This window comes from Lycorma delicatula, chromosome 10 (genome assembly GCF_047948215.1).
Source record: "Lycorma delicatula isolate Av1 chromosome 10, ASM4794821v1, whole genome shotgun sequence".
Classification (NCBI taxonomy): domain Eukaryota; kingdom Metazoa; phylum Arthropoda; class Insecta; order Hemiptera; family Fulgoridae; genus Lycorma; species Lycorma delicatula.
Genome location: NC_134464.1, coordinates 29,659,597 through 29,678,995, shown reverse-complemented (window position 1 = coordinate 29,678,995; position 19,399 = coordinate 29,659,597). Strand labels below are relative to the sequence as shown.

General features: G+C 27.9%; 1 protein-coding gene across 1 annotated transcript in view; it reads left to right on the top strand.

Moving 5' to 3' along the window:
• The window catches only part of LOC142331138 (uncharacterized), a 28,125-nt gene extending 8,946 nt beyond the window's left edge, over positions 1-19,179 (top strand). The window contains exons 3-7 of the mRNA XM_075376835.1: positions 5,445-5,595; positions 9,206-9,337; positions 10,495-10,663; positions 13,310-13,448; positions 17,224-19,179. Of these exons, the coding sequence (XP_075232950.1) occupies positions 5,445-5,595; positions 9,206-9,337; positions 10,495-10,663; positions 13,310-13,448; positions 17,224-19,052 (2,420 nt within the window). The 3' untranslated portion in view covers positions 19,053-19,179. The remainder of the gene's footprint in view (positions 1-5,444; positions 5,596-9,205; positions 9,338-10,494; positions 10,664-13,309; positions 13,449-17,223) is intronic.
• Positions 19,180-19,399: the final 220 nt, after the last annotated feature.

Sequence of the window (19,399 nt, the reverse complement as noted above, 5' to 3'; positions counted from 1 at the left end):
CTATAACGTTTTTCTGAAACAACTTTAGATATGACCAACCCTTACGACAAGGAATGATCAAAATGTTGCTGTAATTGTAAGATGGGGCTTGTCATATGCTAAACATATGAAACTTTTTTCACATGCAACCATTGTTGTAGTGATTAAATTTAAAGTTTTTCTTAACTTTTAGGTGGAAATCTTTTTTATCTCCTACTTAGTGCCAGTGAAATCTACCTCCTCCAAGGGATTTTTTTTTTTTATCTTGTACTGGATAAAGAAAGTTTCAAGTGCATTTATCTAATGTGTATCATATCAATAGAGTTGATTGCATATTTATTAAAAAATTATAGTGTTAGTTAAATTAATAATTAATTGTAATATAGATGGTGTTATGTTGATTTGTGTCTTACGGCAGGTTAAAAAGAAGAAGTGACGCTTGTGCTTTGTTGTGTATCCAGCTTATCTTCAATTATAATGTTGGTTGTTTGCTGCTTCCTCTAACTAATAATAGTGTATGTGTCTCATATTTATAATTATTTATTTATTTATATGTTCATTAATTTGTGTTTGGTATTCTTCAGCCTGAGGGCTACTTTACTATCAACTTTAAAACACTCTGGCATTGGAGTGGTATTTTCAGCCTAGAGTAATGGAGTAAATCCATTTTAATCAGAAGAATAATTATTGACTAATTGTTAGCCAGATAAAAATTTTGATACAGAAAATTAATGTGCCTCCCTATCTCCAATTCTTTTATGTTAACAATTAGTAAACACTAGTCAGTCAGTTTATAGATGGGTATTTTAATTATGTGTTTTATAAATGACTATTCATTGTATTTTTAATTTACATTTTGAAACCGAGTATTGTTTAAAATATTAGTAGATTGGTTCAAATTGCATATGAGAGAAACTGATGTGTAAAAATAATTATGATTGAGAGAAATTATATAGTAGAAAAATAATGGTGCTAAGATGTGGTACAGAATATTAAAACTGTAGATAACAATATCCTTGCAATTTAATAGATTTAGAAACTGATTAATCCATATTTATTTCCATTTTACATTGTTATTTCTTAAGCATGTATAAATATTTTTAATTTAATAATGTAAAAAAAAAATCAATCTATTCATAATTATTATATTTGCTTTATTAAAAAAAAATTAAATATTTTCATTTTTACTATAACTAAAATGTACTCAATTTAAAATTTAGTTTTAATCTTATACGATTTTTGTTTACAGTGACACTTGTAGAATCTTAGTTTGTCATTATAAAGAAAAATTCATTTTTGCATAAATCACATAAATTGTTTTTATCATTCTTATTTAAATATGACTAGTGTGGAAAGAAAAAAGCAATGATATTTTTTACCCGTTTTTTAAGAATGTCAACAAAATTGGATTGAGGTAAAAAAAAATTTAATTTTACAGGTTCATTAAATCTACTTTTTTCTAAATTTAATTAAAGTTTTATCCAAATATTAACATCTTTGAAGTATACAGAGCATTTTGTATAAAATTGTAGTGTATATTCAATATAGAAAAAAGGTTTTTGTTCTAACATCATACTTAAGTATTCTGGAATTCAAACAGTTTTTAAATAGAAATCATGCAGTATGAAAGTAAATTATTGTAAAAATTAATATGTAGTTAGGGCATGTATAAACAAAAGCAGTGAACCTTCATGAGTTTGCAGTCTGACTGATATAATTTCATATTAAGCTCTGCCTTTTACATGATTTTATTACGAGTAACTTTACTAAATAAAGAAACTATTTACTGGACAATATTTTTTCTTTTTCTTTTCTCTTTTTATTAAAATACATTTGTTAACTTTTGTAACTAAATAAATCAGATGTAAAATAGTAATAAAAATGCAGTTAAAATTTAAGTATCAACTAGTACGATTGGAAGTATCTGTGGCTACCATTAGTTAAACACTGGCCTTTTGCACAACTGCTGCTAGAAGTAGAGTATTCTGTAACGCTTTTTGAATCAATCTATATTACATGTCGTGCATAAGATCATATTTTTACAGATTTTACAATTTTTTTATTTATTTATTTATAACAAAATACAGTTTTTTAATTGTTAAATTTGGTTTAAAATATACTTAAACTGTGTTTACAGTAATGGCATAATTTTTTAGTTTCTAATTATGTGAACATTTGTTTAATTTATTTTAAAACACTCTGGCATTGGAGTGGTATTTTCAGCCTAGAGTAATGGAGTAAATCCATTTTAATCAGAAGAATAATTATTGACTAATTGTTAGCCAGATAAAAATTTTGATACAGAAAATTAATGTGCCTCCCTATCTCCAATTCTTTTATGTTAACAATTAGTAAACACTAGTCAGTCAGTTTATAGATGGGTATAGATAGTACAATGTAAATACTTTACTTTTTTAAATATATAATCAGAATTTTTTAATTCAAAACTTTTTATAAATGAATTTAATATAATCTGCTGTATTATATTAATTAAGTCTTAAGAGCCTGCATGATGTATTTGTTTTTATTTACCACTATTATTTATTCTGTTACATGCCATATGCACGTTTTGCATTTATTTAATTATGTCATAACATTATTTTAAAATAATAATAGATATATATAACATTTTGTGTTTTTGTCTTTGTGTGAAGCTCTATTTTATATGCTGGTATTCTATTAACATATTACATATACCAAAAATAAATTGAAATATCCCAAATTTTTATTACTCTACTGTATTGTAAAATTTACCTAAGTGACTGGTTTTATTTTTTTAATTTTGTAGTATAAACATGTTTTGTAAATAAGAAAAACTGACAACTTTTCATTTTTTGCATAGGGGTTTCTGCATAACGTGTGAATGTCATTAGGCTTAGATAATTTGTTTCAGGTTTTACCTGATCATCTGTAATACTTTTGAGTTGTTAAATAGTTTTTGAAAAATAATTTATTCTTGTTCAATTAACAGCATCAATTTTTAATTTAAAAGTGTTAATAGTATCAAAACTTTGAAGCATTCTTAAGGATCTTTTTTTTTGGTTTTTATGGGAGAATTTCCTATTAGCAGGATATAAAAAATTAATTAAAAATCTATTGCTACTGCTACTGTCCATCATAGTTAATTTTCATCAAAATATTTAATATAAAAAAATATTATTAATGTAAACTTTATTGTCTGATTATGGATATATTTGATAAACATGTAATTGCTGACATTATGTTCACCTATTACTATTATTAGTATACTTTGTACCTGCAAGAATAAATTTATTAAACATATCTTTGGCTGTAAGCCTATTATTTATTTTTTCATGTCACATTCCCTTTTTTCTCATGATTCTTCTTCCTGAGATGTTCCAGGCGTAGTGGTATAGTGTAAATATTTAAACCTCTTCATCCAGAATAGTTGGGGAAGTGTTTATTACCATACAAATTTGGTCCTGTCCAGGTTTTATTAATGATGTTCTAGGAATTCAGCTAGATTGCAGCATGATTGCTGTACTTTGGATAATAACCTATTGTGAGATATTGTAACTTTGAAATAAATATTAATAACTTAAATTATGCATGCCTTAATTATGAAAAAATAATCAAAATAATGTGCCATAAAATATCTTATCTTAGATGTTGCATTGTACGAGGGTAAGTCAATTATTATATGCAATTTAGTTATATTTTTGTTTGTGTTGGTAGTACTATCGTGTTGTGTAGATGACGCATGTGTGGTTTAATTGTTATGTCTCCATTATCGCTGCCCTGCTGTTAACCATGGCTGCTCCGCTTTCTGTTTGCACCAAAGAAGAGCAACGTTCAGTAATCTGTTTTTTGTGGTCAGAAGGTATCAGGGGCCGAAATTGATCTAAGACTTTCGGTACAGTACGGTAACAGTGTGTTGCTGTAACAGAGTGTCTACTAATGGATTGAAAAATTCAAAAATGGTCGCACAAGTGTTATGCATGATGAAGGAGCCGGATGACCGTTTACAGTTACAAATGAGGAAAACATTGAGTGTGGATGTGACATGGTTTTTTTAGATAGATGAGTAACTATTGATGAAGTGGCACATCGTCTGCCAATTGGTCACGGTTCTGCCTACGAAATCATCCACAACAGACTAGCGTTTCATAAAGTCTGTGGAAGATGGGTCCCAAAACAACTCGCACAGTTGCATAAACAAATGCGCTTGGACGTCTGCCAAAAACATTTGGATCGCTATGGTAATGAAGGGACATCTTCTTACACACAATCATCACTAGTGACGAAACATGGATCCATCATTACGAGCCAGAGAGTAAACGGCATAGTATGGAATCGAAACATCCAAATTCACCCTGCAAAAAAAGTTCAATACCCAACCATCGCAGGAAAACTGATGCTTACGGTTTTTTGGGACTCACAAGGCCCAGTATTGGAACATTATGAGGAAAAGGGCATGACAATAAACAGTGTGTGTTACAGTGAGATGCCTACTGCCAAGCTGAAGCCTGCAATTTGAAGCAAATGCCAAGGACTGCTGTTGAAAGGTGTTGTGTTGCACAACAATGCCCGTCCATATACTGCTGAAACGCTCCAAAAACTCAACTTTGAAGACTGGCTCATCCTCCGTATAGTCCTGAACTACTTGTTTGGTCCACTTAAAGAGGCATTAAGGGGCTGTCGATTTACCTCGGATGAAACAGTGAAAAAAGTGGTGCATTCCTAGCTCGCAGCTCAACCGTAAACCTTCTTTTATGAGGGCATCAGGAAGCTTCTGCAACGATGGACCAAGTGCGTTGAAATGCAAGGGAACTATGTTGAAAAATGATGTAGCTTCCTATTTGTATTGCAATAAAATGTATAACTACATTGCAGATAATAATTGACTTACCCTCGTAGTTTAGGAATGTATTAGTAAGTGATTAAAGAGTTAATAGCCCTGCACATGCATGTGTGGAGACGTTGTGTTTTTTAAGCTTAATTAACTATTAATAAAGAACTATAAATTTATGTTAAAACCACAATTTAGTAATTTGTAATAATTAAATACCATTAATTTATTATTCAAAAATTTTCAAAACAAAATTTATTTGTCTAGTGATGGGCTATTTTTTGTTATTATATTTTCACATCCTTAGTATGTAGATTGTGATGGCATTAATTTGCTGAAGATGTGCTTAGACAAAACACAAAATAGGTTTCTTTAAAGAAAAGACTGTATTGGACCCAATATTTTTGAATTAAAGTTATATGGTTATTAAGAGAAGGAAAAGTTATGGTTATTACTAAATGTTGGTCTGTCTTAGAGACATGATTATCTTTGACTATATATGTATATTCATTATGTTATATTTTTGCCAACCATTTATTCTCAATTGTTAAAAAAAAATTATGATTGTTAGATTTTTTATACATGTCAAATTTTATTTATAATAATGCTTCATTAACATGAAATTTATAACTTTTTATTATTTTGCTGTTGTTAGGTGAATTTCGTTTTAAATGTACTGAACCGAGTTGTGGTAAAGCATTTTTAACATCATACAGTCTTAAAATTCATGTGAGGGTGCATACAAAAATTAAACCATTTAATTGTGAACACAATGGCTGTGATAAATCATTTAATACACTTTACAGGTATGAACATTATTTTAAATATTTATATACCTTGGACTGTACAATTATATTACTATTATATAATGTTCATCTTAAATAAATATTTCCTTAAATGCTTTGTGGAAAATACCTATATCTTTTTTTACCCAGACCTGTTTAATTTTACTTATTGAACTCAAAATTATGTGTGAAATACAGAAATAACAAAAGAATGAAATCTTTTGTCAGAGTTTCCTGAAAAAGTCAGTCTTTTTGTTATTAGTTTTCAGGCATTTGAAAATTTATGCAAGTCTTTTTTTGAATATTTTTCAACTTTAAGGCAGAACAACCAGAAAAATTATTATCGCCTGAAAAGTTTAGGAATAGAAAACCATTAATACAGTTTTGAGAAAAAGCTACGAAGGGTACACACAACAAAACAAATTTCTAGAATGTAGTACTCAAGAATAACCTAGTTTAACCTAGTTTTTGAATATATATAAGTAAAGAAAGTAGGAGTTGGTGTTTGAAAGGGACATCCAGTTACTTTCGGTTCAAGTTTTAAAACCTGAATGGACATGAAAATCCATCTCAAAAAAAATATTATAAAAGATGTAGTCATAAAAAACTAATGAAGAAAAAACAAAAATGTTATTTTGTAAACTGTCAATGTGTAAGAAAGAAATGTAAGTGCTCTAAATAAAAATAAAAATGAAAGGAATAGAAGATAGCTGATAAAAGTCTTGATTTGAAGAATTTGCAAAGTTTTTGTGCAATGTTGCATAAGTATACAGTCAGAATGTGAGTACAACTACCAAGCAGTTATCCAAGGAACATATTAAAGCATTTTCATATAACATGAAGGTTCATATGCTTAACCAAGTGTGCCTAAATGCAGGTAACAGAGGACAAGTTTCTCATAGCTACTATTTTGCAGTGACAACTTTTAATTCAGATTTTTGTTTTTAATGTAAGTTACAGTATTGTTCATTATTAACATAATCCATTTGCTGCTACAGACATGTAGATATACACATTATGTAATTCTAAATTTGCTGGCATTTTAGTCAACAGTTGTATCAACCCTCTTCATATAACTTAAAATGTTAAAAATAAAATGAGGGCTTTTTCCTTGCTTTAAATAAATCTGTGTTACCAACTCCACTGCTTCTATTCTGATCAAAACATACTGATAGAAGACAACCTAACTCACTTTAATGCCATGAAATTAGTGTATACTTTAAAATTATGCTGATTCTTTCATTTTTTAAACATACTGTACAAAATGTAGACTGCAAGCCATTAATGAAAAATAATAATAATATAATTATACCCATGATTGAGAAATAATTTACCAAATATGAAAATATTTCTACTTGCAAACCAAAACTATGGAGCAAAACTTATAAAAAAATTGACTGTTGTTACTAGACTTGAGGAATTTGATATGACAATGAAATATGACATATGAAATATCTAATAAATAAAAAGATAGTCTTTTTATTTTGGTGAAGGGGGAAAATATGCAATAAATGAGAAAATAGCTTTTTTTGGTGATTGGTGGGGAAATTTGGGGAAAATTAAAAAAAATGGTTTGATAAATATGCATGTATGTACTGAACTTATATAAACTGAAATTACGTTAGCAAAATTTTTAGAAAGTTGGCGCCAAAAAACTATCCCACCCCTTGGAGATAACGACCCCAAAATTTTACAATTAAGATAAAGATTTAATAAATATTAAAAGTTTAGAAAACAAGTTTAATTGAAGTTGAATTTGGCTATTGTTAAAACTCTTAAATTATTTTATAGTAGTAAATTGTACCAAACCAGTTTTGTATAAATATTAAGTTATCCATCAGTATTCTCATTTTTTGGACATTAAAAATATCTGTTCTATCTAGGAACAATTCTTTTGTTGATGATGTCATCATATCAGTTGATCAACTGGATATCAGTTAGTTTTCACTGGCTTAAAGATTCTGCACAGACTGATTTCTAGTCATTTATTGAGTCTTGAAGTGCTAGAATCTGAGAAAGAGAGAGTTAAAGAAAAATTTAAAATAAAATATGGTTTAATGAAGTATTTGAAAGAGCTATTCAAAAAAAGGAAAATTTAAGCTGGAAAAACCTGTCAACAGCACTTCACGGGTAAAGAAGTTATGTATAATTTAATCCTGCTTATGTGTAGAGTGAGGAAAAATTTCAAAAGAATGAAATATTATGTCCAGTTTACAAGAAAGGAAATAAGTGAACATGTGAAAATTTTTATCTCTTTTTTTTTTTTTTTAACCTCCGGGACCACCATTAGGTATTACCTCAAAGAAAATCTAGAGTAACATCAGGCTGCATATCTACAGTTTATCAGAATTTTCTTTGACGAAAGGATATTGAAAAGGGTGTGAATATTGTAAGGATGCTTTTATTTTTAAATTTTAGAAAAGTGTTATGATAGCATTAATTGAAAATAATGTTAGAAGTAATAGAAGAAACAAAATTAACCAATTGTATAAGAATCCATTGCAAAAAAAGAGTACAAGGGTGGAGGGATTTGACTGATTTGTTTGATATTCTGGAAGCCTCCAGATACTTACGTTTTGAATTGCCAGAGTAATACTTACTGTTAATTAGGACTCAGCAAATAAAATGATGGCCAGTATCAAAGATACTGTTGATATTGTTGAATAAAATGTAACTGTAACTGAATCTCAGAACTTATCAACCTCCTGCATTGGAAGGCTAGTGCTTAACAATCTTTTCTACTCTCTGGGTAAAAGGAGTGAAGTGGTTTTCTGGCTAAGTCTGGTGTACAGTAAGTTTTATATTTTTCCTGCTAGTTGGTAAAAGTATGTTTAACTTGCTCTAATATAGGTATTAGCATTAGGACTGAATAGATTTAGATATGAAAGCAAGAATATTTGCGTTTGCTGTTGATTGATGTTTATAAGAAAATAGCAGGACATAGAAAGGGCAGTAAAATTCTAATTAAAGATGCATTGATGAGCAAATCTGAAATCTAACCAAGAAATACCAGAATATATGGTGGTTATTGAAATTAATATTAATATAATCAATAAGAAATGAGGATTTGATTTTTAAGAAGGCTAATTTATTTAAATATTTGGGAAGTGTAATAAAATGAAGTAAGTAGCATACATAGAAGGATTGTGTTAATTTGACTAATTGCGCCAGTCAGATGGATCTGAACTTGTAAGTTCTAGCATTATGGGAGACTAGTTTCCTACTATATAACAATAAGTGCCTACAACATACAAACTCCTCTCACCATAGTTTAATGTAGATGATCTATAGATTTCCAGGAACCTGCTCTCAAAGTAGTATTTGTGTAGGGAAGCCATCAAATTGTAAGGAATGGAGTTTTGAACTTAAGTCATTCATGTCAAAATCTTTTTTTTGTTTTTATTATAATGAAGGCATTTTTACTAATTTGTTGGTAGGATTGCTAATTCTGTGTTAATAATTTAAAAAAAAATTAATAAATTAAGTATTCACTAATTAAAAAGCTCATCCTACTTTGGTAAGAATTCATGTCTTGATTTTTCGAGCCATAATATTTTATTTTACACAGCTGCGTAAAATGTTTGTTTGATTTGTATTTATTAATTACTTTCCTTTCATGTTATGTACTCAGGTTGCGTGCTCATCAGAGGTTACACAATGGAGACACATTTAACTGTAGAGAAAATGGTTGCACAAAGTATTTTACCACACTAAGTGATCTCAAAAAGCACATTCGAACTCATACACAGGAAAGACCATACAAGTAAGTAAACCTTTTGTATTATTCATCCTCTCTTATGTAATATTTAATAACTATTTTAATATTAACGACTACTATTATTTCCTTTCTGTTAGCTTTATTCAAAACAAACATTTTTGTTGTGGTTGCTGAAAAGTTAAACGCCTATCCAGTCCAATCAAAAAAGGTGGACGGTATTTTAAATTTATTTTTCACTGATATCTTAATATACTAAAGCTTAACATTATTATTAATATAATGATACTTTTTAAAATAACTTTTCTTTCAGCGGTTAGTTTTTAATTAATACTTTGCCAAAAAGGAATTTTAAATTATCTATATGTATAGAAACTTCAGAAACGTAATAGGTTGTTACTTCATAGTTTTTTATGAGCAGTCACTAATATTTTTCAATATAACTTTTTTAATTTTTCACTCATAATTTTTTTTTCAGTCTTTACTTTTTTACTACTCTTTCTCTGAGGAATCAGTCTTTATGATTTGAAAAACTAGCATTTTAACAGCACAGTATTGAGTTCACCTGTTCACCTCAATTACTGGGTTCAAAATATCTTTGCAGTAATGCTTTGTAAGAAAATTTTTTCTTACAGAAATTCATTCTCACCTAAAAATTTGTTTTATTGCTTAAAAACGATCGATTTATGACAAAATAGTCTATTCGAGTTCAAAAATGTCTCCAAAATTTCAGCATCCTTATGTTAAAAGGATAATTTAATTAACAATATTTTTATAAATATCATGAAAAATGTAAGGATGACATCTGCTTTAATGGTTTTAGGTTTTATTGGGAATAATTATCATTAATTGCTATAACTTTCATATGAAAGAAGAATTTTTTTAAAAGATCAAATATAGTCTTGACACTTAATTTTACCATTATAATCAGTGCCATAATGATTCACTAACTTAAAATAGAAATATTAAATTCAATTTAAGTATTTAGCTAACTCAATCTGTGGAATGGTCAGATTATGAACATGGGCAGTAGATTATTGAAAGTAATACTAAATTAGTAAACAATGTACATGACAGTGACCCAACTGTATTGATGAAATCAATATTTCAAGATTAAACAACTGAATTGAGAAAATACATATTCATTAGTTGCTTGCAAAATGTATATTGAATGAGCTGATGAAGTTGTGTGTTTTCTTTTACAGGTGTGAAGAAGATGGCTGTGGTAAAGCATTCACTGCCAGTCACCATTTGAAAACTCATAAACGGACTCACTCTAGCCAACGACCTTCTTACTGTTGCCCACAAAATGGATGTCGTAGAACATTTAACCATAAACATTTGTTGACTCATCATCTGACCACTTATCATTATGTAATTTTTAGTTTGCATGTATTTTATTAATTTATTTTTAATATACAATGTTTCCCTTTTGCTGAACTCTTTTAGTGTGAAATAGTGGAAGAGTTGTTTAATGCTAGCATGATTTTACTTGCAATTACAATAAAACCCTTCTTAGGCAACTGATCTTTAATTTATTTTAGGATTTTTATTTAATTTTTCTGTTTTATTTAGACTGCAATATTTCCTGTAGATTCCTTTTATCAACAAGAAATCAACAGGGAGTGTAATGGGTTCACCATATTTTATTATATTGTTTAGACAATTAATGGTCAACAGTAGTTTAGATAAGGGTACAACCAAATTTTTATTTTAAAATCTACTTTTTATTATTTTTAATAATAAAATCTTAGCATAAAAGTTATGCTAATGGAAATTCAAATAAAATGACAGAAAATAAAAATCTCTGGATGAAGCAGATTTTGAATGCCAATCGCAATCCGTAGATTGAATTTAAATTCAAGAATTTAATTAAAAATATATATAATTATAAAAGATAAAACAACAAGTTAATAAAAGAAAAACGAGCATGAAATATTACAAAAAATTGTACAATCTCTATTTTATAGTTATGTTCTGAATAATTATTGATTCAACCAACATTGTAATCATGAATTAATTATTTGAAATTAAATTTGTGGAATAAACGTTTTGTATTCTTATTGAACTGTAGCCTGTATATTAAAGTTAGACTAAGCCTAGAGTTATTCCAAAGTTCTTGGAATATGTTCTTATTAACAGGAACTCCAAACATTAAAAAGTTTGACATGGATGATGATGATGATATCAACATGTTTGTTTTGCTTTTTTTCAAGTGAAATAAGTTGATTTTAAGCTAGGAGACAAGTAAAAATTATTTAATGCCAACTCAGGACAATGTGTGGTGAGTTCTCTACAGCTTACATGCAACCATATCAGGTACTTTTCTAAACATTGATGAATGAGTTTGACATTTTTTTTTAATGAAATTTTGTCAAACTTATGCATTATCACAACACTATATCGAATATTGTGTTTGATATATTTCACAATAATTCAACTTCTGATGCTGTTCACCGATCTCTTCTATATCTGTGAAAATATGCATTTAAAAAGGTGGATGATACTAATATAATCATCATATAAATGTTTTTGCCTCTCATAAACTTGTTGTTTTTCATTGCTGTTTCAAGCAAAAATTTGTCTCGGAGCAGCTTTTGAAACAAAATTTTACATTTGTATGCTGTTTAGTTATACTGACATATTGAATTGTAATTTCATATAAATAGTAATTGTCACTACTATGACTGAGGTAGGAAACAAGAACATGATGCTAGTAATTCTGATAGTATGAACACTGCCAATTTATTTATACAATAATTTTGTTATGATACTATCTCAAACAGAAGATATGTTAATTTCAGAACGTTTTGAAGCTACCTCAGGTTGAATCATAATTCATCTATATTAAATGTAGAATCAAACAGCACTTACCACATGAAGAAGAATTTCATTTCTGTAAATATATGAGTACACAACGTGGTTTTCTTCAGATTATAAACCATATAAAGGTTGATAGCATATGTATGTGGATTTTATTTGAGGCATATAAATTATATGAGTTATTTTTTTATTGTATTTTAATATTTCCACCCTAATTCTGTAATTCATATCAAAAGAATCAATATATTTCAATTGATAACATTCTGCTGTGGTTGCTTAAGATAATTTTTAGTTTCTTGGGTTGATCTATTGTAGAATTCAGAAAAAATTAAAAATTATGTTTTTAATTTATGGTGCTTATGACATTTTTATTAGTTGTTAGAGTATGTGTCATGTAAGCTCTTGGGCAAGATGTTAATTTATTTTGATGGTAAGCAGTCCTGTGGGTTAAGTCCTCATTCCTTATCCTTTATTCTTTCTTCCTTGAATGAGTGCCATAGGCATTAAGCCAACCACTGCTCTGTTTCCTTGTGGTGTCATGTTGGCATTTAGTAGTCAGCAAGGCAACTGTTTACTTGTTGAGGCTCAGGCGTAAGTACTGAAGAGCACAATTTTCTGTACGTTTTACTTATTGGGGCTCAGTTAGATACAAGTACAGAGGAATACAATTCTCTGTACTTTTGGATATTTTAACAGTAAGGAATTTGAATATAATCAAATTTTATATTTTAATCTGAGAATGAGAGAGAATTTAGTAAAGTTTCCTGGTTACGTAGAATGAATATCTTAATTTGTATTTCCTCTATTGTAATTATTTAACCTTATGTTTACATTTAAAAAATTTTTCTTTGTTTTGAGATTATGCTATCTTTTTTAAAAAAACTAAATATTTTGTTAGCCTAGTTAAAAATTTAATCTGTTTTGTCTATCAGACTGTTTTTGAAAAGGTCTATTAATTGAAAAACAAATGCAATAAACTATTAATTTGGACTTTGTTAAAACCACTTTAAAGTTAATTTTTAACTAAGTGAATTTGAATCAGATCTTTCTATTTAGGACAATAGCTGATTAGCTGTTAATAGATTTTGTGAGATAGTTGGGTATCTTTATCAGTTAAATTTTTTTTAGATTAATTATTTTTTATAGGTTTATAATTTTAACTTTATTTATTATTATTATTTTTTTTTTTTATTTAAGGATATTGATGACTGGGATCCTGGGCCTTCAAGAGGAGATATTTCAGACCTTGATGATCTGTCATCAGATCATGAAGATAGTGGCGATCATATTAAAAGCACTACAGATAGATCCAATTTCACAGCGATCTATACTCAAGGTACTGGTGAAGTCCGTTTCTTATTAATAGTAGGCACTAGAATAATTTTATTTATTGTTCAAATATGTTTTAAACTTGTTTGATGGAAAGATGATTTGTCAAAATAGTTAAAATACAAGTGAAAATTCAGAAACAGTATTAAGGCTTTTTGCTGCAACACCCCTGCATTGTTATGTTCTAAAGTTTTCTGTATTTTGTATATGATTAATCATATCAGCTATATAAAATATGAACTGATTTAGTTTAAAATTAGTAAAGAAACTTTTTATGTTACCATCTTTTAAAATCTTATCTGGTGTTAATTTCCCCTATCAGGAATATATTAATATTCCTAAATTGAAAACAAAATCAGAATTTAATAGTAGTTATTTATAATAAATTAAATTTCAGGAACAGTTATAACCATAGAGAAAATATAATAAATAACAAATCTGATACTAATCTTATTGCAAGAAATTACATATACACTTGATTCCGGATAATTGGCTTACTGGTAAATTGGGGCAGCCAGTTTTTGGGACAGTTATTTAAAGAAAAAAAAACAAAATGAAATTTTACACTGATAAGTAATTATTTTATTTGGTCCATAATGCCGCTTATTAGTGCTAATATGTACACTTCTTATTAAAAATGAATACAGGCCAGCGGTGAACAACAAACTTAGTGCTTCTGAGAATTATGCACCTGGATAATAGTGCGGGATAGAAACAGTAAACATTCCGATGGATAAACTGCAGTAATGACACTTCGCTTCGTTAATCATAAAAAATAACAAACATAATCAATCAAATGTTAATCATAATTACTTGTAACAAAGAAAAAGTTTGTCATTGCACATAACTTCACCCGCAATATTATCGATGTCAGTGGTCCAATGCTTAAAGACAAGGCAGAAAATTTTGCTAAAAAGTTTAATCATAATGAATAAAGCAATGGATGGCTGGTTATCTTGTTGGAAAACAAAAAATCAGATAAAATATGAGAAGGCTCTTGGTGAAAAATTGAATACCGATACAGAAAATGCTGCTTGATATAAATCTATCAAACTCCCTGAAATTTTTTTGCTGACATTTATAATGCTGATGAAACATAACTGTATTATCATGCTACGCCGGATTGGTCCTTGATACAAACATGAATTGTTGTTTGGATCCAAAAATGTTACTTCATGCAGCCTACTTTAACAGTGCATATTTTTAACAGTAGGCTGCATGAACAGGTATTTAGAATTTGGTTTTCACATGAAATTTTTGCGACTGCAGTATACCGTACCACGTGTGTATAACAGTAGAACTTGCACGTAGAATGTGTAGTATATGTTGTATTTTTAAAGCAATACAGTATCGTACATGCTGCAATTTACGATTTTATTTATGTGGCCCAGACGTTTAATTGGGGCCAAATGCTCCAGTCCCAGTAAACTGTAATTGACTGTATTTTCTAATCTAGAAAACATCACATTTGAAAAAATACATAAAAAATATAAATCTAAAACATGTTAAAAATCTTATGGAAAATGAAATGTCTTATTAATGGAATATTTTACCATTCATATTTAAAAAAATGATTGTAGTAATTATATTCACTCACATCAACCAGATACTCGATAACATATTTAACTACAGAAAAGTCTAAGTGAAAAGAAACATGCCAGGATTAGTAAAAAAAGTGTCTTCCAATAAGCTGATATAAATAAAAAAATACATAATTTTTAATTGAAAAAGTTTATATGAAAAAAAAAATTATTAAAAATTTACTGCATAAATATTTTATCAATGCAGTTCTGAAAATGTCAAAACATTTTCATTTTTTGATCCGTCTCTAGTGGTTCATGCTGCTGTCATTACTGGTGAATTTTTCAAGTTAGACACACACATTTGGAAAGTGGTTGAAATATATGTTGAATTTAAATTGAATCTTTCACTTATTTATGTATAAATTTCATTATATCTAGTCTATTAAGATGTAGCTTTTTTTTGCATATGTGAGAAATACAAAGATTTTTCAGTGTTGTTTGATTTATGAATGTGAAATCAGTAAATGTTGACTGTTTTACTATGGAAGGATTATAAGTGTTCATTATATCTTTGTTTTAACATTATACAATGTTAACAAGGTAGAACAGTCTGTAGGCAGAAAAGACCAGTTTACATATTCCAGAGAGGTATTGTCTAGTGTTTGTGTTCTGTTGTATGTTATGATCTATTTACTTTTATTTGTTGTTCTGAAGGCAATATTTCATACAAATATTATAAATTTGCTATTTTGTTTGAAACTTTATGTATGTATGCTAATGTGATGTGTTACTTGTTTTGCTAATCTGTTTTTATTTATTTTTTTATTTGTTTGTGTCTGGTAGGTATTTTATAACATGTGAGTTCTCTAGATGGTTTTCTGGTAGTGTCTTATATGTTATGAGTAGTCTGTGAATCATGGTTCTGAAAGCAAATAATTTATATATGATTAGGTAGTTTTGACACGTCTTTTAATGAATGTATCTGTAATTTTTTTTTTACATATTTTTAGTCTTAAATTTTTATTTTTAGTCTTGTTTTTAGTCATATTTTTAGTTTTTGTTATTTATTATCTTAAATAATTTTGTGGTTAAGTTATTTATTAATTTTTGATATAACAAACTAAAGTATAGCTTGATATTAACAATAAATAAACACTTCTTCATCTCATCATCACTAATACAAACAATAACCATGGAATATCTAAACTGAATGAATTTCTCTCTCTCGCTGCAGAACGAACTGTACAAACAGTTCATAGCTTCAAAGAAAGATACATAAACCCTCCACAGTAACATAGTTACTTTAAATATTATATGTCCACAGTATCATTGTTACTGTGGACATATTGTACTTGTCAACTCTGATATTATATATATTCCATATCCTTAATTATTACAATCTGACTAAAAAGAAATAGGTTTAAAAATAAAAATATATTAAATAATAATAATTATTATATAATAATTAATAATAAATAAATTTAAATATATTTAAAAAAAATATTACATACATAAATACAAACACAATTTCAATTTGACAAACCATCAGACAGTGTTTGAAGGAGACTGTCGTATAAAAACTGCAACACACAGCAGCATTCATTTATTAAATTAATACACACACAATTTTCATTACTTTTAGTATTTGTAATTTTTAATATGCAGTCTAATTAAATATTTCAGTTGTGACTGAGGATGCGGGATCCTGCGAAAGTACTTTCATAGTAAAATTGAGATAAGGTGTGTCTTACCTCAATATTTTGTACTAGATGGTTTATATTAATAGAATTTAAAATATAATTATATTTATATGCAGAAAAGACTATATCTTATCATACTAAAACATAATGAAACATATAAAAAAGATTGTGCAAAAATAGTAACTATTAAAATTCAACATCTCAATCACATTCTAAATACAAGTATGTCCACTCAAAAAAACTCACCCAGCAATAATATCAAATGATTTAGGATATGAACATCAACACTAGTTTGAAGTGACTAAGAATATTGTTTTTTCTTTTTTGTGTTTACTGAAAACTATTTGAAATTATTAAAACCATTATATTTGTTTAAAGGAAAATAGTTGTTTATATTATAGGTTAATATTTTTCATACTTCTCAATTATGGAATGTTAAAAATTAGTTTAAGAAAATAAGATTTTTGAAGAAGGAAGGTTACCTTGTTTCTAGAAAATTAATTACAGTTACCTTTTTCAAGCAGACATAAAGCTACTTCATATTTTTGCTTTTTTCCAGGTAAAGGTATCACTGAAGTTACTAATTCAACAACTGTAAGTAACGATAAAGTTATATTAAAAACACAGTCTATGTCTGTTAATGGAGATGAAATTTACGTTGCTACCAATGAAAGTATTAAATCTGATTCGTCTGCTTCTATCGGTGGTAATCTTCAGAAAACAGAAACATTTATTGATACTGACATAGAACAAAAAGAAATGACCTCTTCAGTAACTCAGAATATTGCTGATATTCAAATTCCAGTTATTAATATGTTGATTGATGTTAATGATAATAATAATAGTATTGAAACAAGTAAAAAATTGACCAAAATTTCTTCACTTTGTTTCCAAGCAGATTCAGGTTCTTCAACATCCTTACCTTCAGTATTACTACCTACTAATATTAATAAGGATTCCGATAATTTCAATAATGTAGAGTTATTAGCGGTTGGTATAAATAACATCACATCAGAAGAATTTAAACAAAATAATAAAGCTGACTTAAGAGCCGATAATGTTATAGGTAATCAAAATTTAAATGAACTTTTTATTAAACAGAATGATGATATAGATAATAACTCCTACATTTTTGACAAAAATTTACCATTTAAAGAAGTTTCATTCAGCAAGTTGGATAATAATATAGAATCTTTAGTCAACAAAAATGATAATATGAATGATATATTAAATGATGTTCTTATTGGAGGAAATATGAGTAGAAATAGTACAGATTTTTTAATCGGTTGTGAAACAGTCAGGGAAATAAGCGATACATTGTCGTGTACTACAGTTTGTACATTAAATAATAATGATAATAAAACAGTTGATATTTCTAATAATACTGATTGTGTCAATAATGAAATTATTATTTCTTCTGGCACTAACGTAAAAAATAATGAGAGAAATACTTTTTTAAATTCAGACTCCAGTGATGATAATGGAGTAAATAATATAACAATAGGGAAAAATGATAATATAAATTGCAATACTGCCATTGATTCATTTGACCCAGATAAAATGATAATGGATTTATCTAAACCATGTGATGAGTGGTTGGATGTAAATGCACTCGATACTGTTATCAGTCCTGAGCTGGAATTATTAGACTTACAGTGGAATGAATTACAAGATAATAAAAACAATACTTTAGTTAATGAAAGTAATTTAGTTAATCTTATTTATACAGATCTTAATAATTCAACTACTGTTAATGATGATGAAAGTAATAAAAAATTTGAAATTCATAATGCAATACCATCGGTTAATAATAATTGTTTCAAAGTTAAGTCTGGAAATGAATATAATAATAGTACGTTTAACAATATAATGCAAGAAGGTGATAATCACGATAATATCAGTAGCACATCTAATTTACCACCATATGATGATATATTTAATAGTGCTGCTGACTCCCCGTTTAGCTCAGGATCGTTGTCAGATATTTTAAATGAAAATTTAAATAAAGATAGCAGTTTTAATGATACTATTTTTAAAATGAATAAAAAATCAGTTAATAATTTGGAAAATTATGTATTTAGTGAAAGTGGTAGTAAAGCTTGTTCTGCAGAAAATTTGAAAAAAAATACCCAGTGTGATTGTAATGAATGCAAATACAGTGATTGTAATAATAAAAGTAATAAAAGTCCTTGTTGCATTACTGTTTGTCTCAAAACTATACACAATTTAAAAAAAGTTTTTGGTAATGGTTGTTGTAAATTTCCAAGCATTAACTGTAATAATCGAGAAGATACTAAATGTAATAATAAACTGTCATTATCATCGAGTACTCTACAATTGGCTGCTGCTATAGCATCATCGTCAAAATGTTCTTTATCTGATGCATAACTTCTTTTTTTTTTTATATTGTATGTTATTCTGTATTACTTTTTTATATATCATTTTTCTTGTTTTGTTATGTAGGTTTAATATGTGTTGTATTATTGTATTAAAAATAAAACTGAGCTAAAATATTTTCATGTTACCTTTTTTTTTTATTAGATAAACCTCAGGCCTATCATTTGAATGAATATGACTTATCAATGTGTAATTTTGTAAAAAAAATGGATTGTGGTTTACAATATTTTTAGAGGCAATAAGATATTCCTTTAAAACACTTTTGTATAAGCCAATATATGTTGACTTATACAAAAAACACATAAATATCTCAAAATCTCAACATTTATGATGAAAAT